The sequence below is a fragment of the Manacus candei genome, unplaced genomic scaffold (assembly GCF_025592945.1).
Source record: "Manacus candei isolate 608988 ecotype Guabito, Panama unplaced genomic scaffold, ASM2559294v1 h1tg000050l, whole genome shotgun sequence".
Classification (NCBI taxonomy): Eukaryota; Metazoa; Chordata; class Aves; order Passeriformes; family Pipridae; genus Manacus; species Manacus candei.
The window spans coordinates 32000574-32024531 of NW_026138098.1; the positions used below are offsets into that span (position 1 = coordinate 32000574).

The window sequence follows — 23958 nt, forward strand, 5'->3', positions numbered from 1 at the left end:
GTGACTCTTGGGGTGTCCTGCGGAGGGCCAGGAGGGGGATCCTCGTGGGTCCGTTCCAACCCAGGATATTCTAAGATTTCCAAATTAACCTTTTTTTTTTTTTCTGTCCCCTCCCTTTTGGGGGTTAACTTTTTCGAGAAGCAGGGAAGAAGACGACCGCCTCTTTGTCCACCTCTCCCCTCGGCGCGCGCGGCGCCCGTTGCCCCGGCGACGCAAGTCTCGCGAGGCGCGGCGCGGCTCTCGCGGGCGGAAGCGGCCGCCCGTGTTTACAAGGCAGCCGCGCCGGGGCCGGGCCGCGCCGGGGCCGGGCCGGGGCAGCGCCCAGCGCCCCCCGCCCATGTGCCCGCAGCCCCCGCCGCCCATGGAAGTGATGGAGGGGCCCCTCAACCTGGTGAGCGCAGGGCCGGGGGGGGCGGAGCCGGGCAGCGGGGAGAGCGAGACACCGCTCCGCGTAACCGGGCGAGGAGACGCGACCTGAGCGGACAGCGGGACTCTGGTCGCCCGCCTGTCGTCCCCAAACACCCGTTCAGGGCCCCGTGAGGCCGTGCCGGGCGGGAGCGGGGCCCAGCGCCGCACCGGGGATGGGGGGCTCGCCCCGGTGCGGCGGGACAGCGCTGCGCCGGGCCCCGGAGGGGAACCGCGCAGGGAGCGAGTTGCGACATGTTTACATTGCCGGGTGAGCCCTCTGTAAACGCGAGGGATAGGGGAAGTTCTGGGAGGCAAGTTCGGGAAGGAAGTGCCTAGAGGAAGCGTTTAGATAGCACAGGCCATATCCATGGCAGTTTAGAGGGTTTATCAGGACCCGGTGTTTCTTCTAACTTCAGAAGGCGAAATGCGTTAAAACCTGAAATCAGGACGCGCTCCGCTCCGCCCCCCCCCCCCGGCTTAGACTAAGTCGCTAAGGAACTGGAGCTGAAACACAGATGGTCTGAAAAATGCAGCTTCACAAAAGCTAGTCAGATGTTAAAAAGCCTAAATTGGCAGGTCCCTGTCCGATAGACACAATCTAGACGAGTTAATTCCCTGCTGCCTTATGGGTTTTATCAAAGCTGTGTCTTGACTGTGGCTCAGATGTGGTGATGAAGTGTTCCCTTAGAAAATAACCTTTGGTTCAGCAGTCCAGTGAGCCAGGGGCAGCAGACCAGGAATACATCAGTGGTGCTTCCAGGAATGAGTTTGATCCAGAAATTGTTCAGACATTGCCATGTGAACCTCAGGGACTTGTGTCAGTTCAATTTTTAATCAAAGCTTATTTGCTCCAGCAGAGTGTCAACCCTGGCAAACCCTTGCCTGCTCCATGCAGAGCCAGTCAGGTATTCCTGGATCACCCTCTCTGATTCAGGAAGGCTTTTAGAACTGTCACTGCTGACCACCCATGGAATTAGGAAGATGGTGAGTTTAGATCCAAATCAGTGGTGCAGAACCTCTCTGGGTATGTCAGCATCACACTGTCTCAGACTGTTCACTCTATGCTGAAACACTAATTGAAATAAGGAACAGCAAGAAGTAGAAAAGCTCTTGTAACCTGTTGATATGATGGGCTTAAAGTCAGGCAAACAGGCAGCACAGTAATGCAGGAGGGATAAACTGTAGCTAAGTTCACAGACACTGTAAAAACTTTTTAAAAAGTAGATCTAGTGCATAAAACTCTAAGGACAAAACAAATATTGTATATTCACTGGTAAATGTCTGTAAGCAGCAGCTTTTTGGCAGAGCAGATGTCACTAGTCAGTAGTGTTTCAGTAAGAGACCACTTAAAAGGACTGTAGGAGTGACAAGACTGTGACGAAAGCCTGGCTGATGATCTTGTGACCACAACAGGAGTGTTCAGGTACCACACCTGGGTAGCATCAGGCTGACAACAAGGTCAAGGCACTTCTGCATGAAGAGATAATACATGAAAAAAGGTACTTTACATACTTTTGTACAGAAAATTGTGAAATTGCCTGCAAATATGCTCCTACTGCCTTAGAGTGGCCTGAAATAAAAACACTTTTTTTGAAAATGCTGCACAATATTCAGGGAAGGAGCCAACCTCCAGTAAAAGAACATCCATTTAAGATGTTTATAATATTCAATGTGATCTATTTCACTTGCTTCTCCTATAAATATCTTCTCTTACCTAAGTCTAGTTCCTGTCGACTGGAAAAGCACAACTTTTTCCAAAGATGACAAAGGGGAAAATAAAGCTACCAAAAAAACAACAACAAAAAAACCCCAAAAAAACCCAAACCCACCAAATCACCCAACACCTAAACTACGAAGTGGTTTTGGATACAGTAATCATTAGACTTAACTGCTATTGATGACTTGAGTACAAAACATTTCCCTTTCAGTCTATCATGGCTTTTTCACAAAATTGATTTTTCTTCAGTTAAGGCATTTCATCATAATTTACTACAGTATTTGGATATTGCTTTGTCCTGTGAACCTTGTTCATTAGTTGTGGATTGGAGCATCTAGTCTTTTTGGAAAGCATGAATACTGTCCTGATTTTCTGGGCAGCTGATCTGACTTAAAAAAAAAAAAAAATCCCTTACAGGTGGCATGCCATAGCCAGTGTTCCACTGGTTTCAATTATGTTCTTTTTCTACCTTCTGACAGATAGATTTCCCTCAAAATAATGTTTTATCTTCATGGAACTGGGCTTAATGCCTTAAACTATTTCTTTCTTATGTTTGCTATATTTTGGTTTCCCCAATTCACCAATTTAGTTCTGTAGATGGCACTAGACAACACAGATTTGCTTTCCAGATGTTGAATATATATGTATACACACACACACGCATATACACACACACACACACATATGTATATAACACTACAATGTTTTTTGTTCAATGGAAGTTTTAATTACTGACCTTCAGGTCTAATAACTTCAGTGAGAAATGGATCCATCTTTTCAGAATTTGACCTTATTTAGCTCATTTACATACGAATTTAGTTCTTCAGACTTTTTTTCTATTTTAAAGTTACTAACTTTTTGTATTCCTTCTGTGCCATTGTTGCATGCTTAGCAAATGATCATGCTGAGTCTAACCCCAACTTTCCTTCTTTTAACCTTTCTAGGACTTGTGCTACAGTACTAACTGCTGATTTGATTTTTCCACTGAGCTGTCCTCAAGATATTTGTTGTACCCAGTGATCCTTCCTTTAGGAATAACTAAAATAACTTTTCCAAGATCTGTTGCCATTGTCTGAGTTGACAGAGCCATTGGAAAGCGTTTTCGTAGAATCATTAAGATTGGAGAAGAACTCTAGGATCCAAGTCCAGCCATTAATCCAGCACTGCTAATGGACCACTGAACCATGTCTCTAAGCAGTGATCTCATCTTGAAAGAAAGGGTTAAAGCCCTCATCCTTATGCTTTTACTAGTAAGGAAGCCAGTTCTTAAACCCTACAAATAAAACATTTAGGTTATGCTGTGGAACTTAAAACCAGTATGAAGTGCAGTTTCTGCACCTGCAGACAACTGTGTAACAGGTTTCTAGCCCGGCTGATTACTTTTTTCACACGTAACCCAGTGTCAAAAACTTAAGGCATATCAACATTCTTCTACAGATTAAAACTTTTACTGCAAAAGCACAAAGATAAGTCTCTCATGAACACTGCAAGTTCTTGCAGAGCATCTCAAGAGCTTCTTGGTGATATTTACTGTAGGGGTAATTCCTACTGCCATCTGATTTAGGCAAAGAATTCTGATCTCACATCCAGCAGTAATTTTAACCTTAGGTATAGGAGCAAAAGTTACAAGTTAAGAAGCACAACCACACACTGCTGACCATCAGAAGCTTGGAAGGAACACAATAAAAATGAGGCAAATAATATCAAACCTCAAGAAGAGATGAGAAAGAAAACTTGTTCCTTAAACAGTCCAGGACCTCAGAACTCTGCAGATTCTACTTTAACACCTCAGTATTGTCCTATAGCTAACGAGCCATACCACCTCTACTTTGTATTCCTCCTACAAGGTAGTAATGTTTGTATGGCTTATAATAAAATATAATTCAAAATCTGGTGAGTATCTGTCAACTCTAAGTTTCTTGAAGCATAAGGGACCCAGCTTGAGGAGCTACTGTTTTGGTGAAAACAGAAAGCACAGACCAGTGGCTGGAGTGAGAATAACAAAATGTGTATTTCAAAAATCTCATATAGTGAAAGATTTTAATATTAATGCATTGGTATCAACCACTCCAGTGCGAGCCAGTCGGTGGTTTACTTTAGGAAGTGATTTAAAAGTGAGGTGAGTACTACATCCACACAAAGGCAAAATAACAAACAGAACAAATATGCAATATGGAGGTGTAGGAGGGGAAAATAGAAGGCATCTATGAAAGTTCACTAGAGACCAAAGGATTTAAACCACATGGGCTAATGTGTTTGAGACTCAATGCCAGCCTGCAGCTCTGTTATTTTGATTCGAAAACCAGGAATATTGTGTTAATCTACAGAAACAGCCACTGAACCCCACTTGTTTTCTTTGATTTTTTTTTAATAAAGCTTAACCTGCTATACTTGATCTTCCAGTCTAAAATGGAACCAAAAAAAGGGCAGATGCACTCAATTCTGAGCTCAAATTAGAGAGGACAAGCTTGTAGGTAATAAAAGGGGGGAAAGTATCACTCTATAGATGTGCCTCACACAAAGTCTGTTTTTACTACAGTGGTGGGTGAACCACAAGGTGTGAACCCACAGAGGCAGCCCCATATCTGAGAGAAGTGACTGGAGGTGCTGAGGTGGTGCATCAGATGCTCAGCTGAACAGCCAGATCAGTAACAGCCACCTCAAGGCTGTGTTCAGGTATATAATTCCTTTTAAAGGCACAACACAGAACTGTTCCACGTGACACAGAAAACAACTTGCAGCTGCTCCCAGTCAAGAATATAATTAGCTAAGCTATGGGTGGTTGACAAAAGCATTATTTCCTCAGTGTAACTGTGCTGTTTGGGTACCTACCAGCAGTGCCTTTCTGCTGCATCACACGGGCATTACGTGCCTGTCATCAGGCCACACAGTTCAGCTCTGAGTCAGCATGACCAGCAGTTTGAACACCCAAATGAAGCCACCTCATGGAGGCCTGGTGAGGCAGCAGACTGAGGTCACAGCTGAATCCTCTCTGCCCCACTTGTTTTCAACTTGTTCCTCCTGGAATAGATTGTTTACTGGACAATTTGTTGTGATGGTTCTGTTGTTCCCTACTGAGGAGTAGCTCAGTTGCTGTAACAGCTTGAGCCATGTGGTTTAGGCTGCACATCGAAGCCCAGGTTGGTCTTGTTTATTATCAGGGCAGCAGAACAGTTCTCACTTAGCAAGACTTGCTGTGACACTGTATATGGGGACAAGAAAAACACCACCAAAGCAGCTGAGAACTGCAGGCGTGCAAAATGGCCCGGGAGGTGGTGGAGCCACCGTCCCTGGAGGTGTTTAAGGAAAGACTGGACATGGCACTTAGTGCCATGGTCTGGTGTACATGGTGGTAGGTTGGACTCAATGATCTCAGAGTTATTTTCCAACCTAATTGATTCTCTAAAAATGGCTCTGACAAGCAAGTTGAAGCATTCAGTGCTTTTATCCTACTAAGTGGATGAAAAGGAAGCGAATGAGGTTGATTTGACTATGCAGTAGGTAAAAGGATACCACACCCTAAGGAAGGTGCAGGTGATACATGCCTCTGTGGGGTTTGGAAGGCTCTACCTAACCTGAGCAGTGTGGATGTGAGTTGGTTTCATTCCAGATCTCTTAATTGCTTTTGTATGGTGAGGAACTCAGACTAACCATTTTATCTTAAACTTGGAATAGGCTGGGAACACACGCGTAGTCAATTAGAGCTATTCAGTGAATTAATGTGTGTTGGCAAAACAACTGGTTGCTTGTCTGCCCATATATTTAAATTCTAATGCCATTGCTTACATGCCAGTTGAACTTTAACATCTTTACAGTTCAATACAAAGCGAGTGAGGAGTCTGTCAGTGCTCAGAACACATTCTCATGAGAGTTTCACATACTTGTTTTGCTCTGTAGGAACACTAACCTGTAATTTACACAGCTGAGTCATTGTTCTGTCAGTCTGGCTAAGTACAGGCTTACAAAGACAGACAATTGAGCTCACATCCGACTAGTGGTCTTGGTTGAACAGCCACAATGGGTTCTGCCATTTTTTAGTTCTTAATCATCTTTCTCTACAGAATATAATTATTTAAAAAGGGGAGCTTGCTTCTGTTGATAAAGCTACATTTTACCATTTCTTTAGTCTTAGTGGCAAATATATTCCCATTATTTAGCATGTTACAATACAACTCTATGTTATTTTTGGCTTTAGTATAACTGCCTGTAAGTACAAGCATTTTCCATAGTCACCCCAATCATGATTGCACTTTTTTTTTTTTAAAGTAAATGGATGGCCACAGTTTATTCTTGGACCTCTAAGGTCAAGTTTTCCCATTGTGTTCTCTCTTCATTCTGTTTTTTCAATGCATATGAGGACATACACATTGAAACCTTTTTAAGTTCACTGTTTCCTGGTAAGAATGATGTTTGAAAGAGATTACCATAGATATAGAACTGACAGAGTGTGGCATGGGAGTAACCGTGGTGCACCAGCTCATCCCACCCTTTGTAACCCTCTGCTGTAAACATCCACGTGGAAAACACTTAGCACGCTTGGATAACATGGAAGTGACACAGTGTGCACTTTATGACTCTTCAAACACTCTTAGGAAAACAGACCTGTGTCCTTAGGGAAACAAATCCTCAACTAGATCCCTCATCTCTCAAAAAAAAAAAAAAAACAAACTGAAAAACCAAAAAACCTTCCTCTTTGCTTTCAGCAGTGAGAGACCACAGGTGTTGATCCTTTCTGGCAAAAATAACTGGTATCCACAGCCCATGGCATAAAGTAGATGACAGTAGCAGCAAACAGTGGTTTCACTTAAAAAACTTACAAAGAAACTTCTTGCTGTTAAGCTTCCATCAGGCTCCATTGTTTTAGCAGCTGGGTTTTCCTGCCTTTATTAGTCACCTTTTAAGTTAGGCACCAAAATCTGTGCTTCATAATCGTATTAAAATACATAATTTTTAGAGAGTCCCTTGCGATGTACAAAGAAGGCCGTAAGCTTAACGTCTTGTGCAAGGCTTTGTCCAGGTGAAGAGCTGTTGTCCCATTAGTGGAACAGAGAAAACCAAAACATACACAAGACTGTCTCAGCTACAGAAGCACTGTTGCAAAATACTGCTCTGAGGAGAGGGTAGCCGACTGTTTGAAAATGAGCCAGTAACACATCTACCTTTTCAAAATATTGTTGCTTTGAGCAGGTTTTTTCCTGTTATGCTCCTTTCTGTCATATTTAGCCACCAACTAAAATTCTATGGGAAAAAGCAGCAGCTTTCATTTTTCCCCAATGTAAGTTAGGATCACACTGTGGTAATCCTTTAAGTTGTAACAGTACACCGTTTCTAGAGAGAAAACGAAAACTTTTATTTTTCAGTTTGAGAGAACATTAATAGATCTGTCAAGTGGGCCTTATGGCTTCATTTCTCAAAGGCCGCAGTCACATCATTGTGTAGTTTATAGTGCAAAAACAAGAGGAATGTTAATTTTTGGGCTGCTAAAGAAAGCTCTGGGTAAAGAGGGCAATCTGTATTACTGTTTTAGAGGGTTGTTTGATTGGGTTTTTTGTTGTTTAGAGAAACCTAGGCAATGATTTGGGCTAGTCGAGTGGAAAATCAAATAGAAGCCCTTCTGTAGAATAGCACAAACTTACAAATGCAGGTATCCTCCAACATCTCAACTCCAGTTGGAAAGGGTAGAAAAATGTCAAACTTACCTGCTTTTGCAGTTGGTCCAGAGTGATTCATGTCACACAATAAAGCTTACACAAACCTTGTAAGAAGTAGTTATATTGAAGCAACGTGAGGAAGCTTGTTATCTTGGCCATCCTGCCCTCACCTGCTTCCTTTTACAAGGGTCAAAATTGTTAACACCTGTCCACTTGCCTACTGGGAATTCCTGCTCATTAGGATTTGGAGGGACATCTGGAAGTAGTTGTCAACCTGCTTGCACCCTGCTTGCACCCTTCAATTCCATAGCTTGTTAATAAATTATAATTATTCTTACACCCCATCCTACATTTATTTCCAGCACTGCAAGTGGAAGAGGAAAGAGAAATCGGATCCATAAACCCAGCAGAGCCAAGCAGCAGGTGTTTCTGTAACCACAGCAGCAGGACCAAGGTCAAAGCAGTCCTGCTGGAATGTGCTGGGATCCAGCACAGCAGCTCCACAACTGTTGTGTAAACACCTTCCTTTAGCATGACATCAGACCAGGGATAAACTTGAGAGTCATTTTTTTGTCTTCAGGATATAGGACCAGTTCTTCCATTGCCAGTTTTATAATGGGATACAGGCTCCTCTGAGTTCAAAACAGATTTGCTAACAGTGGTTGGAAGCTGTGTGGCTGAGTGGAACTGAGCATTTCTTGCAGTAAGCCAGCAGACTAGACAAGATGTACAAGCTCATCCATCATAATGGCCATTAAGCACCCAAATACTTCTGCTGCAGTTTCATCACTTGCTAGGAAACAGCACCGCTAATTTCTCCAAACTGCTTATTGAAAAATAAGCTACCATGAAAATGGGAGAGATTCCTTGGTCCTTCCACAATCAACTAATGGGCACAAACACTCACAGGGTGGCATAAATGAGCAAATATTTCCTTGTCAAGCTGGCAGGAAAAGATGGAAAATGAGGAATTCCTTGCCCATGACTGACTGCAGAACACCTGGTTTTCTCACACAAAGCTGTGCTTAAAACTGATTTTTCTCTGCTGTGGTTTCTGTTGTTTTCGTTGGGAAGTTTGTTGCATCAGAGTAAGGTGGCCTGATGTGTATATTTCGATGTAAGAGCAAGAAAGGCATTTTGACCTTCTCAACAGAGGATCATGTTTTCTTCTTGCTAACTTCTATGGACTGTTGCTTTCCTAATTTTATTCGCAGTCCAGCCTGACTTCTTCAGACTCCCTTCAGCTTCACTGGAAGTTAATTGAGAATGGAAATAATTTAATTGCTCAGTCAAACAGAACTGACTGTCCTCAAATGTGCTTAAGTGATTTGAGTAAGATCATACTCCAGTAGTTTAAAACATGTAAGAATAACCCTTGAAAACAGTTAGACTCAAATTCTTATATGTAGAAACTAATAAATGAAACCAGTTCCCCTGCCTGTTGAAGTGCTTCCTTAGCCCTTCTGTCTCTGGCTATCCTGTTTCCTCTTACCCTGTTTTTTCAGACCTGCCCATGCAGTTTTCAGAAGCAGCTGTATCAATACTAATTTATTGAAAAATTGTTTTGCAAAGAGCTAGCTCAGGTGGTTTTTTTGTCCATGACACAGCTAATTTGTAACAGGATGAGCTGCCAGGAATAACCAAGGAGATGGCTCTATCTGTGCTGATCCTGTTTGTTCATTCCCATGGGAAATTAGTTTATCTTTCTGGCATATGTCATTTGTAGGAGTCCATAGAAAAAGGCCATAAAATAGATAATTTTCCGATAGAAAAACACTTCCACTTCTGAGATTATTTAACCTCAGGGCAGAAGAAATAGGAAATGCTGACAATGCTCTGAGGATTCAGTGAAGGTGAGGAAGAAGAATATAAATGTTTGTTGTGAAGAATTGAGGAATTGTATTTTGGTTTTTTAAAAACACAGCATATTAGCATATGAAATCAGTTTTAGAAAAGCCAAATGTCTACATGCAGTGATATAACTGCTAGGGATTGCTTAAGAACAGCTGTTGCCCAAACGAGTGTTTTCTATACAAATCATTCTCTTCTGGGGTGTAAGAGCTGCCAAGATTGTGGTAGAAAATTGAACTTACTGTAACAGTGCAGGGGATAAGTCCACTTGGAGGACAAAGAACCTGACCTGTGTTTTGGAACTTGTGTTTTAGGTGGATGTTAATATAAGTGTCACGTAAGTATCAGTACCTGATGTGTGCTTACTTCAAACTCAACGTGCAGCACAGCAGCCCTGAACTGTGTAACTGAGAGTCTCACCAGTTAGTGCTTCTAGCCTTTCACATTACACAGCTTGTCTGGGAGGAGGGACCATAAAATTCGTGTCTTGTAGTAATGACAAAAAGATTTACTTTGATGAATGTTGCAGTGCTGGTTATACAGCAGTGTTTCTCACTGAGCATATGCAAATACAATTGCTTGCTTCCAGCAACATCCTTAGTCTGTGATGGTGGTTTACATTAGTGGTTTACAAATACTAGTATAGACTTAACTGTTGTACAGCAACAACGTGACTTTGATATCTTTAACTATGGCTGTGCTGCTGCCATTAACTGGTGTAAGCTGCAGACCAAAAAAAAAAGGCAAAGATCTTTTGTAGTTTATTCACCCAAGAGGCAAAGCCTCTAGGGCATGGGACAGCAGAAAATACCAGACCAGCTGTGAGATGTAACATAATTCAAATATTTTGCATTCTGCCGGGTAAACTGGTCCTAAAAACACAAAACTTCTCATAACTTCTTATCCCTAATGGTCTTTTTACACATCTGTGGTAAGTGCCTGCCTATAAAAGAGAACATGTACTTTCTGAGGAACAGCTTCAAAAGGATTTTGTTGTGTACACACCACCTTTGCTGCATTAACAGCCTTCAGTTCTTACCAGTACAGGCTCTTGTAAGGTAGTATTAAAGAAGTCCAATTATATAGCGTGGACAGGAGTGGGAGATCTGAGCCTAAAAGCATGAGAATCGGAATTAGTACAGGTTTCTTAGATGTAATGATTACTTTTACCACAGGTACAACTTTGTCCATGAACCCTCATTGATGCAATGGTTTGTTTTTTTTGAAGGCTCACCAGCAGAGCAGAAAAGCAGATCGCTTGTTGGCAGCAGGGAAATATGAAGAAGCAATTTCTTGTCACAAAAAAGCTGCAGGTGAGTAGGTTATTTCTCACATTCCAGCTGTTAAAATCAGTTCCTAGATTTGCATGCTCTGTGCCCCAAGCCTGTCTGAGCTCAAGAAGCTCAGGTATGTGGTGTGACTCCTTGGGTGTCCTGCCTAGGGCCAGGAGTTGGACCCAATGATCCTGATGGGTCCCTTCCAACTCAGAACATTCTGTGATTCTATGATTCTATGTAAGTAGAATATCTAGTTACATGCAAAATCTTTATTTTTAAAATGTGAGTTTGTTTTTCAGTCCAGATCAAGAGCCCTTTTGGAAACTTTTTTTTCTCATATGAGCAGCTCAAGTCAGACATTTCCATAGTTGTTTTGATTGGGGATGGTTATCACTGCGAACGCAGTTCTTGACTGAAGATGAAGCCAACACCTTGTGTCATGCACAGACTAAAGCTGGGTACCTGCTGTAAGCCAGTTTCACTTTACCCTTTGTATTTTCTTCACTGCTTTCATAGCTGAGGTCACCTGCTTCCCCTGCTAATAAAGGAAATACTTAGACAAATGTTTGCTTACAAAAGTTTACTTCCCTTTCCTGATGTCTGAATCAAGCAGCTGAAAACAGGTGATGAGCTCAGCTTCCCCAGAGCTCGAGCACAACAGCAGATTGACACCCTGTCCTGTGTGAGACCTTGTGCATTTACCTGTCCATTTAAATAGTCCTGCCTAATTATCTGTGTTGGAGTCCCTCAGCTCTCTTGACAGTTCAGCAGCTACTTGGCAGAAGAAGAAAGAGGATCTCTTAATTGGTGCAACAAGTAGGACATTTTCAGTGACAGGGCTTTGAGGAGACAAAGTCTCCTCAAAGGAGAGTGGCTACTCTGAACATCATAACCTAGATACCAGGCCTTCTCACTTTTCATTCATAAATACTAGAAGTTAAAGTGAGAAACTGATAGTTCCTTTGGTTTTTATGAATACTCAGAGTGATCAGGGATAACACATTCTAGTATGCAGACTTTTGGTTTTCTTTCGTTCATATACCAAGACAAAACCCAGAAGGGCACTGAATGTTTCTTGCATTTCTTTGTCTGATGATTCTATGCCATTATCTTGCATCATTCCAAATTTGGTTAAGAATTTCTTACACCTTGTCATTTTCAGCACTAGCAAGATATGCTCAAAGTGCTTCTCTGACTCTTAAGCCAGCACATTTTCTGGTTTGGAGGAGAACTTGGGAAAAAAAGTGAGGAACTAAGGGCCATAATTTTTCATTATGAATATAATTTAAAAGCATGACTTCATAATACTGGTGTGCCATGGGCAAGAGGATTTTACTTATCACATTTTGTCATAAAGTGCTTGTATGCTAAAGGTCTGGTCCTTAGCTGTGTTCCTTCCCTTCATGGGAAAGCTGTTCTTCTGGGACTTTCTGGAAATGGCTGTTTTCCTTCTCTGTAAAACAGATTTGAGCAACCCAAGCCAACAGGATACCATGGAAGGGGTGTAGTGTGCGTTGCAAGACCTTACAGCAATTTTTCCTGACTTTTGAAAACCAGCAGGTGTTTCCAACCACCTAACTCTGTAAATGCTTTGCCTCTAGACTGCTGCCTTTATGTGGGGGTTCAGCACACAGAAGGCCTGGAGCCTTTCCTTAGGTTTTATGGGAATGCTGAGGTTGTGCAGGCCGTGCTGACGCTGACCTGTTCTCTGTCCACAGCGTACCTCACGGACGCCATGAAGCTGACCCAGTCGGAGCAGGTGAGACCCGAGTGCAGCAGCTGCCAGAACCAGCTACATCTCCTGTGTGTCCCACTGTGCCCTCGCTGATCACACCCCCCTTGGGCGTTACCCTCTCCAAAGTTTTCTGAGCCCTTGGCAACTGCACCGGGAGTGTCACAAGTGTGGTAACACCAGTCTTCCTAGGGAGTTTTTCCAAGTTTATGTGGAGCAGGGACAAGAGAAATGCTAAGCCATCCAAGGGGTCTCCAGCTTTCTAGTCTGCCAGGCATCTTCAGGGAGGTGATAAAACTAGTTTCATGTTTAGCTTTTGCTGTGAGGCACTTTCCTGAGACACAAAGCCGAGCGTCTCATCTACAGTCTGTAATTTTGGGTTTATTCATCCTGACTGGGGGATCTCCAGAACAACAGCCCTGACACCTTTCCTTAATCATTGCACAGATCTGCCTGTGAATGTAGCAGTACAGTCTGCTCAGCACTGTTACAGCAGTAGGGTTTGAATTTAGCCAATATTATGAAAGCAAATAACCCTTGGAGATCAGGCCTCTGTCTTTGCTCCAAAGGGTCATTCTTTTGGAAAATGGTCTCTCATCCAGGTGGTTCCTGTGAGTTATTGTCCACCATGCCACCCCCTTCATTAAATATGGCTGAATCATTTGGGACTGTATCTGGCCTTGGAGCAATTTGCTGCTTAGTTTTGGGTGTTACTGATATGTCTACACAGATACCATCACAGAAGCATACAAAAAGTTTGCATAGTTTAGCCAAAGCGTGGCTGTGCATGCCAGGAGAATCCCTTCCTTCCTGGTGCTGTTCATAGGTCGGTTAAACTCCTGGTGCCCCTGCTCAGAGGGGTTGTAGCCTCTTCAGTGACTTACAAACAAAAAGACTGGGTTTTTTGCTGAATTTGGGTGACATATCTGAATCTGTTGCATTGTACAAGCAGAGGGCAGTTCTTGCTCCCCCCCCCTCAGCCGTGCTGTGATACTGTTCATGTAAATATTTACACACATGTAACTTTACCTGCATGAATATTCAGGTGGGATCAGGGATCACCCACTAAATTGTTTAATCTTGTTCTTACCCAGGCTCAGCTGTCACTGGAATTACAAAGGGATAGTCACATGAAACAGTTACTGCTCATCCAGGAGAGGTGGAAAAGGGCAAAGAGGGAAGAAAAGCTGAAGGCCCAGCAGAATGCTGATAAGGAAACAGCCACACACCTTCAGACTTCTTATAAGCCATCTGCTGAAGACTCTGATGATCAAAACATACTGGTTCCTGTTACTCAGAAATACAGCCCTTCCACAGAGAAACATTCGCAGGATATTCAGGGTGTCTTTGACAGGGACCCAGATACACTGTTGTTTCTGCTTCAGAAAAAAAAGGAGCCGGTGGAAGCATGTATTGGGAGTAAAGCTCCAAAAGATGACAAAACAATAATAGAAGAGCAGGCAACCAAAATTGCAGATTTGAAACAGCACATAGAATTTCTTGTAGCTGAAAATGAGAGATTAAGGAGAGAGAATAAGCAGCTAAAAGCAGAAAGAGCTAGACTCCAAAAATCTCCAGTAGACAAGGAGCTGGATGTAGATGCTGATTTTGTAGAGAAGTCAGAGTTGTGGGGTCTGCAGCAACACTCAGAAAGTACTTCTTCAGCTGCAACGTGGCAGAAGTTCGCAACAACTGCTGGGAAGGCAAAGGACATTCCAATACCCAACCTTCCCCCCCTGGACATCCCATCCCCTGAACTCCCACTGCTGGAACTCTCTGAAGATATACTGAAAGGACTGATGAATAGTTAAAACCCAGGAAAAGTGCTCAGTATAGTTACCCATACTTAAGAAAAGGGAAAGCCACCAGGACAGTGGTGATCTGAGGGCAGAAACATCTACCACAATCCTACTGTTGGAGAAAAGGCATTAAGCAACTCTGTTACTGTGAAATACACATCATATCTGATCTACTTCATGAGAGTTAAAGGTACCATAGTTGGTATAAGATGGTGAGCTCTTTTAGTCTTTCTCCCAACGTTTCAAACCAAACGACTGCCTGGAGAATGTTTCAAGTAACACAATCCTTCAGGGTTTTTAAGTATGCTATATATGTAATAGTTATCTGTAATGCCATAAATGATGGTGCAGAACCTAACTGTTACGGTTGCCAGTCGGCTGCCACTTCATATTGAAAAATGCTTTCTAGCATGAATTTAAACTGTGCATTTCATTATGCATAACTTTGTTAATTCAGATACAGTGCAATTTATACACCTCCTAGATGGATTTATGTGCCACATTCAGTACTCCTGACCATGTTAACCTCAAGTCAGGAGAGATTTTAATTTCCATTCTATGAAGGAACCAACTTATTAGTTCTGTTGACGAGGTTTCTTTGGGGGGGTTATCTGTTTACATAACTAATCAGGGTGCATTGAATCTAGCTATTGGTTTCTGTATAAAGTGACATGGTTTAAAAAAAGAAAAACCTATACTTAAGGAAAAATACCCTTTTTGTTTTCAGTGATGCATGAATGGAAGTAATTCTAGCTGGCAGTATTTGATTGAAACAGAAATTGTTTACAGCTTAACCTGATTCAAAAGGATAGGAAAATAAAAACCAAGGTGTTTTGACACTAAACGTGTGTTAAATCTCTACAGATGTTGCAGAGTATAAAACCAAATTAGTACTTGTACTAACAGTGTTAGTACACACGTACAGCTGGGCTTCTGTGTTCATCATCCAGCACATTTGAGGAAGCTGGGATGAATTCAGAGGGCCCAGCCCATCCATGAAGTGACCTGGCTGACAGCTGGGTTAGAATCGTAGAATCGACCGGCTTGGAAAAGACCTCCGAGATCATCAAGTCCAACCCTTGATCCAACCCCGCCGTGGTTCCCAGACCATTGCACTGAGTCCACATCCAGTCTCACCTTAAACACCTCCAGGGACGGTGAATCCACCACCTCCCTGGGCAGCCCTGATTACTCTCTCTAAAAAATTTCTTCCCAATATCCAACCTACGGCTCCCCTGGCACAGCTTAAGACCATGCCCTCTTGTCCTACTGCTGGTTGCCTGGGAGAAGAGACTGCCGCCCACCTGGCTACAACCTTCTGTCAGGTGGCTGTAGAGTGAGGAGGTCTCCCCCGAGCCTCCTCTTCTCCAGGCTGAACAACCCCAGCTCCCTCAGCCTCTCATAGGATTCTCATAGGGTTCTTACACTGGAGCGTCCCAGGGGCAGCTCTGTGGTCCTGCCTGGGACAGGCCCCCTGGAGCCGCAGGAAGGGGCTGTGAGCAGGCACACCCACTGCGGGGCTGGGCCAGCTGGGGCAGGGCCTCCTCCTCACCCGCCCCTTCCAGCGGGCTCGGCCTCTGCCCTGGTACCTGAACGGGGCTTTCCTCAGGGTGTTCCCATGGGTAGTGGAGGCCTTAGTTAACCTCAGCTGTTACTGATTATTGAAAAGTGTTCACTGTTGCAAGCTGCCTAATTTTAAGTAATTCTTGTGCTGATAAAAGGTGAGCTTGCTTTCTAAAGGTGCATTTTTCTTCCAGAATAGGCTTGGAAGTGCAGCAAGAACACCTTACTGCTGGGCAAATTGTCCCCTGGCCTCTGTATACCTGGTGTCTTCTGTGCTTGAAGGAGAGTAGGGACTGGAGGCTAGAAATGTCTATGGAAACAGAGGTAAGACGAGGTCATTAGAGGAGGTCCCTCGTGCTGAATTGTAGCTGGAATCTAATCTTGCTGGGGGAAAAAAAAAGTTGTTTTTCAGTTGGTGCAGTTTAGCAAATGGCCTCACAGACCAGCTGTGATGAGGTGACCTGTTCCAGGGCAGCTCCAGCTCGCTGCTCCCACCAAAGGGCAAATCACAGTCTCTGCTGACACCTGCCTGGCTGGCTGTTCAGGTGACAAGGCAGAGCAGCACAGTAAGTAAAGCAAAGAAAGGTATGTGCTACAAGATGGAAATAAAGTGATTTAAGCAGCTGCCAGGGCTGATAGCTCAAGGCTGCAGACATTTCAGCGATCTCTGCAAACAGCAGCTATAGGAGAAGGAAGCAACTTTTAGCCTGGCTACCTCTGCTAAAGAGTCAGGGTTTCTCAGAGGTGGGAGCATGGGACTTGCCAGCTCTGCCTTTTTGTAAGACTAAACTATCCCTTCATGTATAGCTCCATAAACAAAACACAAGACCTGAAGGAAGCTGTGGGAAGGGTAGCCAAGTGGGGGCAAAACTCCACGCTGCCAGTTTGGGAAAGTGGTGGTAAAACTTTTCTCTCTCCTGCAGTGCAAATGTTTGTTTGTTCTTGCAGTCTGCCTGCTCAACACAGGACTGCTGCTGAATCTCAACTCCGAGCAGTAAGGCTGAGCACGAGAGTGTTCCACTCCAGAGAGTGATGCTGAATTTTTCCAAGTAAGGAATTCTTCAGTCTGAATCCACACCTAAGCAATTACTCAGTGCATGGGAAGAAAGGCAGGTTGTACAGAGAATACTCACCACTAGATGACACGTTTTACAGATACATGGCAATAAACCTAAGGAAAGCCGTCTCCCGTGGATGTCAGCAATTAGTTTAAGCCCGAACAATTTAGGACTGGTTTAGGCGGTTGCTGCCTTCCGGCCGCGGCCCCGCGGTGTTCGGCCCAGGCCCTGCTCCCTGCGCTCTCCGCAGCCCTTGGCAGCCCCCAGCCGGGCCCTGCTGAGCCGTGGGGACCCTCCTCCCTCTGCCGTGCCCGTGTCCTGACACCGCCGTGCCGACGGGCTCATTCCCGGGCCGGAGAGAGCCAGGACGAGGTGCGGTGCGGGAAATGCTGTGCAGGAGGTGACCGGTTGCAGCAGCAGCAACAACGAAGTGGTAGGTAAGTCACTGGTGGTCACACAGCCTGGCACAGTTCATGGAAAGATTCCCATGGGCAGGGAGTCAGGGCTGCACTGTTTTACATGGGACAGAATTAAACACTCCTGTGGTCTGTCGTTTCAGTGTCTCACCAATTTTAAATACATGTCCAGACACTGACTTCTATTCATAGACTTCGCTTTGACCACAGAAACCATCCTTGTCTTGGAACCCAGAAATACCGGCCCTGTTGAATACAGCCAACATACGCTGTGCTGAAAGAAACTGTAATTACCCAATCTCTGGCTGTATCACCTCAGAAAGAGAAACCAAAGAAGAGCAATTGGGAAGCAATGTGGAGTCTCTTGAGAATAAAATCTGCAGACTGCAACACCAATTGCTACTTAGAATGATGGCTAAAACCAAAATACAGAAGTGTTGGGTTTTATATTTTCATTTTATATAAAGGGCGAAAAGGATCTTGTGACGGCTTCCTCTGAGAGCATTTCCATGTTCAGGAACTCCAGCCTAGAACTCCTTCCTATGCCTGTCAACAGCAGCTCTTTGGCCATCTGCAATTAGTGTTGACCTGCCTTCACTGGCATGGACTACACCTCATCTAGGCTCCCCTTTCTCACAAAAGGTTGGACCAGATGACCTTTCAGGACCTCTCCAACCTGGGCTGCTTTACAGTTCTATAAAAGCAGGCTCGAGAGCAAAATAGATGGAGAAAAGCAAGTACAGCCACAATGTTTCCTGTACTGAATTGGACTAAAAATAGAGCTGAAAACAAAATCAAACTGTTCCAAAGCAATTGGAGCAGTGGTGTGGCTGCCACAAGTCAGGTATAGGCTGGACATTATTTACCAGGCTTTCCTGCCCAAGGATGTGGAGTTCAACTGTATAAAAAGCTCATTGCTCCCTCAGGACTCAGAGATATGGCCATCTTTTCCTGCACCTCCTTTCTCTCCCATGTTTGTTTTCCCAGAAGTAACCTCAGCTTAACCAGGTTTTTTGTCTTGTAATCATCTGAAGTGTTCCCTCAGGCCCATTTGCTGCAGGAGTTCAGATATTATTGAGATCAAACAATATGAAATCCTTAGAGCTGTGAAAATACAGGATTTCCTGCCCCAGAGCTACTAAACCCTACTCTTTAATTTCACTAAGGAAGCACAGAGCTACGGTAAAACCACATGCCCAGGGACTGGAAAAAGAAACAGGCATCTGGGTCAACAATATATTGTCTTGGTATGGTTGGAAGATACCAGAAATGTTCACTTTGAAACATGACAACAAAAATCCTTCAGTCTACCACATACCTTTAGAAGGGCCCATGTTTAGAATGCAACTATTTGCACACAACACATCAGGTAAAGGATGTCTTCACTGTGCTGTGAGGCAAGATTTTCCTACCAGCTATATATAGATGGTAACTTCCTTTTCAAAACCCATGAGAACAAATGAAAAAAGTAGAGGTACAGAACTCTGTGTGTGCTGCTAATGCTACACGGCATTTGCTCCTTGGACAGCTTCCTGGGCACCCTGCTGAGACGGGGAGAGAGGAACACGGTGGTGGATCTCCCCCAGGGCACTGCTGGGGCACACACCCCATGGGAACACAAAGGCAGGGAAGGAGAAGCTCCAGCCAACAAAGCACAAGTCAAAAGGCGGAAAGCAGGAGTGCAGGGCAGAGCTGACATTGTTTGGGGCAGAGCTGGGGGTCAGGAGAGGAAAGCACAGCAAAACCTCAGTCCAGGATCTCAACAGGGAGAGGCAGCTCATCCAGCGTGGATGTGGGGGAGAGCACAAACATCCTGCTCAGGAAAGCAGCAGAACAGGCCATGGTGGCTGTGGAAGGAGGAAGGAAGGGAAATTCCCAGTTCCAGGCACAAGGCAGGGAAGGCTGTCAGCTGGGAGAGCAGGAGAGGGGTTGACAGGATGTCACGGTAGAGGGTACAAACAGAATTACCACCTACTGAAAAGGTCAGGGAGCATGAGAACACAGAGCTGATCAGATGGGGGTTCTGCTCACACACACAGATCTGAGCAACTTGTGTGAAGCTGGGGGAGCAGAATAAATAGATTTGCTAGTCAGACTGTTAAACAAACCCCTACATCTGACCTCTGTATCGGGGACCACTTCCCTGCCAGTAATTCCAGCAGTTTCTGTTTCTGCTAAACCATACACCATCTGTGCTGAAACACCTCAGGTCATCACAGCCCCACTTCATTCTTTGCTAATTGCTTACTCTTCATTAGTTACCTCTGCAGTTCAATAGGAAGAACATTACTATGGTTGTTTACTGTAAGGCAGGGCTGAGGATGGAGGTGATGGTGAGGAGCTGGGAAGGAAGGGGGGTGAGGAGCAGGGCTCAGTTTTGATGAGTTTGAGATGTGATCTCTCAAAGGACAGGAAAGAGTGAGTTTCATGGAGAGCAAAGCAGATGAAGACAGAGCTTAGTCTCAACAGAAAGGTGACAAAAGATGACACATGGTACTTCATATCCCTGCTCTAGGAGCTGATAGCATTCCTGCACTCAAACAGCTTCAGTTGATCTCACTGAATACTTTTGGCTGTATTAAAATAGTCGAGACTGTAGATCAGAAACCCCCCTGAAAAGTCTTTCTGAAAGGAAGATGGGAAAAACATGCCTCACAGAACATGGAAATGGTCAAGAGGGAAAAAACTAACCTGAAAAGAAAACCCCTCCCCATAAACCCCTCAGGTCTCAGACATGAGCCATAAACACCTCAGGTCACAACCACAAGCATGACCCAGCCTGATTTCCTGCTCCCGTTTCCTGCAGGGGAGCTCCACTTCATTGTGACCAAGCCAGGAATCTTAAGGCACTGAATAAGCAGAATTTGGTACACTAAGGACTCAAAAAAACCAAAAATTTTTTTGCTTCTTTTAGTAGTATCTGGAGTAGCTACTGACTTTAACAACTTGTGGTCTGCCAAGCCGTGCAGCAGGTGACTTGCAGGGATTTTTCAAGCTGACAGCAATACACACTTTACAGTGCTCCCTGTCACACTCAACTTGTGCCACGTTGTCCTTGGTCACTGCTTTTGGCTTCTTGCCCTCCCATTAATTAATGGGAAAAATGGTCATTGTGGTGGGCAGTTTGTGAGGATGTGTCACCCACAAGTGCAGCAATTCCCAAAGCAATTTGCAAAATGAATCAGGTCATGTTCTTCTGCATCACAAATCCACACCAACCACAAAATTTTAAAACTACACAAGTGGAGAGTTAAAATCTACAGTGACACCCTATTTATGCAGTTAAAAGTCATTTATCATTTCTCTTTGCTACAGAAGCAGCCAAGATTACTTACCCAGTGACAGTGCTGCACACCATGCAACACTGCAGCTCGAGCCCAGCAGTTTTGCCTCTCCAAAATCACACTTTTAGTCCTAAAATCCTGTCAATCTCTCAGGCTCTTCTCTGGGAACATTCTTGCTGCTTCACCACCTGTTTCACCCACACATTTTTTGCAGATTAAAAAGAAAAGTGTGTCCTTTGTCGTACGCTTAAGGATTAATCAGCAAAGGTGGCAGGAAAAAGGTCACAAAGGAAGAACTTAAAATATTAATAACACTTGGAAATAGAAATTAGCCCCAGTTCAGCGACTCCTCTGATTCCCCCTGAGGAGGTAAAAACTCCTCCAAGCTGACAGGGAGGTGCAGGGATCCCCCCCTGCAGGCAGTGAGGGATGGCAGAGGCAGCTGTCAGTGCCCCACAGGCCCAAAGGATGGTGCCAAAGCTCGGGGCTGGAGGCACAGGTGCCATCAGCTGTCAGGCACTGCCTGGAGCGCAGGAAGCCATGGCTTTGGCCAGGACATTCACGGCAATGTGACACTTTGTGAGAGTAACCCAGGGGAAACCAACCTCTTCCATTCACTGCAGACACAGCAGCACAAGGAGAGGACAGTGATGGCCCAGGCCCAACAACTGGTCTCGGTGCAGGAAAACAAACAAGGGGGGGTGTAACACTCTGCAGCAGGAATCGTAACTTCAGCAGCCTCCAGACATTTCACAAACACTGCAAGTACCTCACCAAAACTCAATCTGGGAGGAAAACACTTACACTTGATTAAAAAAATCACTCATTTACATATCCTGAACTTGAAAAATAAAGACTGTGTGGTTAGAGACCACTTGTCATTAAGCAAATGTACACTGGCAGGTCCTGCATCTCCAGCCAGTGCTCCAGTGCTGTAGGGAAAAAGAGAGCAGATGCTGGATGGAACCGAGTTCGAAGTTAAGAATCAACTGCCAAGCACAGCAAGAGTAACCCCATTTGACATAAATTCCAAGTTTTCAAGACAACTAAAGACTTCTGCAATGAGAAATTACTTTTGTGTTTTACTGTTTTTAAGGGTAATTTTATATGGCATTTGGGGTTTTTTGGTTACCCAAACCCCAGTGAGATGTCAGACTGGGAGCAAGACCCAAGCGCATTACTGTACCCAGGCTAATTATCATCCCCTTTCAGACACATCGGGAGCTGGCCAATGGCTGTGCTCAGCATCTGATATCCATCCAAACGTTTCAACAGTTTTAATAACTTAAATCAAAGTACACTTTAACTTTTCAAACTCACTCCAAGAGCGAGAATTCCGCTCAACTAACACTTATCATTATTAAATAAAACCAGATACAAATATATTTTTTAAACATTATTTTGTGGTATTACTTGAACTGTAAAAAGCCTCGTTGTTATAAAATAATTATTCTGCAGAAACGCCTTTTCCCCTTTCCGCAAAGCAGGAGCCGATTCCCAAAGGGAAGGTGGCTCCACCCGCAGTCCCGGCTCCGGCCCGCAGAGGGCAGCACCGGAGCTGCACTGGCACAGAAACCGACAGCACCACGTCTGATAAAGTCATTTTAATGGAAAATGTAAAACCCCTTTCAACTTCAATGTACAAAGCATGTGTAACACTTGCACTTTTAACAAATTAAAGCAAGCCAATGTTTTAAAAAAATACCTCATTGAATGTATATATGTATATATTTACATAGCATATTAAGTTTAATATTTAAGCTTTAAAAGTTCACATAAATTTTACCAAAATGAGACAATTTTTAAATAAATTACACCTTTTGAAAACGTTTAATTGTACACTGAATAGCTTCAATAAAATACTGAAGTGTCTGTATTTAATATCTACTTTATATACTTTATATTTTACAAAGTTTACAATTATTTGGCAGTAATTTTCAGATTATGACATGACTGCTGTGCGGACTCAGCAAGATCCCAAATGCAGGCAATAGCTGGTGTTTGTGTCCTACTCTCACAGTAATTGTCTCAATGTAGTGAAAAATATCTGAATTATTTTAGCAAACTGTACAAGTCACATTTACATTTGATCAACAATATAGCATAGAATTTTGTGGGTTTTTTCCAAAAATAAATACATCATCTTAAATCTTTGACATTTCACAAACTTCATGTACATTATAATACAGACAGCAGAATGCTGCTCAACTGTTTGCAAGTGGAACGTGGAATCACAGTGGCTGTGATATGAAGCTCTACCGTCGCAGTGTCATTAACAAGTAAATACGATGACTATTTTTTCTTGGCACTGATGGTTTGTGAAGCTTAAATTAGTGTGCATACCATTCACAGGCAAGGGGAAACGACCTCCCTCTGATGGTAACTCCAAAAAGCAGAACGCACTCAGTTTTCATCCATATCTTCCATTTCACCTTCGTGGATCTTCAAAGCTCTCACCATTTCTTTAACTGCATGGTACAAGATATTTTTAACCTGCAAGAACATCAGACAGATTTTAGTAAGGTCTGTGATTGAGGAACTCTGCAAAGTTTAGGACTGAGAGCTAAGCACAGTGGATGAAAAAAAAGGAAGGATGCACCAAGCCCATGCAAAAGGGAATAGCTTTTTACACATTTTAAAATGTCATGTGAAATAAATAAAACCAGCAACTCAAGGGAGAGTCGTTTAGAGCTGCTGCTCATTGAAGCTGCTGCTCATTCTTATTCTGTGTGAACAGCAGTGAGGAAGTAGCTCCACGAACTGCGGCATTTCAATGAGCCCCAGCACGCCCTGCCTTCCCAGCCCTGCCTTCCCAGCTGCTTCCAGAGCGGCCTCCGCTTCCTACCTGCAGTTTATCATCGTAATTGATTTCTTCCTTTGACAGCCTCAGCTCCTGCGTTAAGTGAAATGACTGTACAAGGTGTTCTGGAGACACAAAGTCTTCAGTTACTTGAACACAGCTGTGAAAATTTTGCACCTATTCCAAAATAACAAGAAGAGACTGATAATTAGTATTTGGGGTTATTCTTTGGCAGAAAGACCTGAGAAAAGAATGGGCCTTGACATCCCTTAACCACAGCCTTATCAGACTAAAGGGCAGCTTCACAGGTATAGAGCAATTAAGTGTATTTGACTTATCTAAGAGCTTCTGGCAAAAGGCACACTTTGAACACTGATGTGTTATTCCACCCTTTCACCAGCT

At 43.8% G+C, this 23958-nt stretch overlaps 2 protein-coding genes across 14 annotated transcripts in view; one reads left to right on the plus strand and one right to left on the minus strand.

Annotated features, from left to right (window-relative positions):
* The first annotated feature begins 244 nt into the window (after nt 1–244).
* Nucleotides 245–15268, plus strand: NRBF2 (nuclear receptor binding factor 2). Of its 3 annotated transcripts, none has more exons than XM_051800640.1 (4): nt 245–391; nt 10856–10940; nt 12623–12663; nt 13731–15268. In XM_051800640.1, exons 1-4 carry the CDS (start codon nt 338–340, stop codon nt 14445–14447), a joined length of 897 nt encoding a protein of 298 aa, XP_051656600.1. In that variant the 5' UTR covers nt 245–337; the 3' UTR covers nt 14448–15268. The 3 variants fall into 3 exon arrangements, with proteins under 3 accessions (XP_051656600.1, XP_051656601.1, XP_051656602.1); XM_051800641.1 differs by lacking the exon at nt 245–391 and adding an exon at nt 732–1392; XM_051800642.1 differs by lacking the exon at nt 245–391 and adding an exon at nt 4255–4801.
* Nucleotides 15269–22345: 7077 nt separating this feature from the next.
* Nucleotides 22346–23958, minus strand: part of JMJD1C (jumonji domain containing 1C) — a 163884-nt gene continuing 162271 nt past the window's right edge. For all 11 annotated transcript variants that reach the window (XM_051800607.1, XM_051800613.1, XM_051800618.1 and 8 more), the window contains 2 exons: nt 23602–23733; nt 22346–23249 (listed from right to left, as the gene is read on the minus strand). In XM_051800607.1, the coding sequence (XP_051656567.1) occupies nt 23160–23249; nt 23602–23733 (222 nt within the window). In that variant the 3' untranslated portion in view covers nt 22346–23159. The remainder of the gene's footprint in view (nt 23250–23601; nt 23734–23958) is intronic.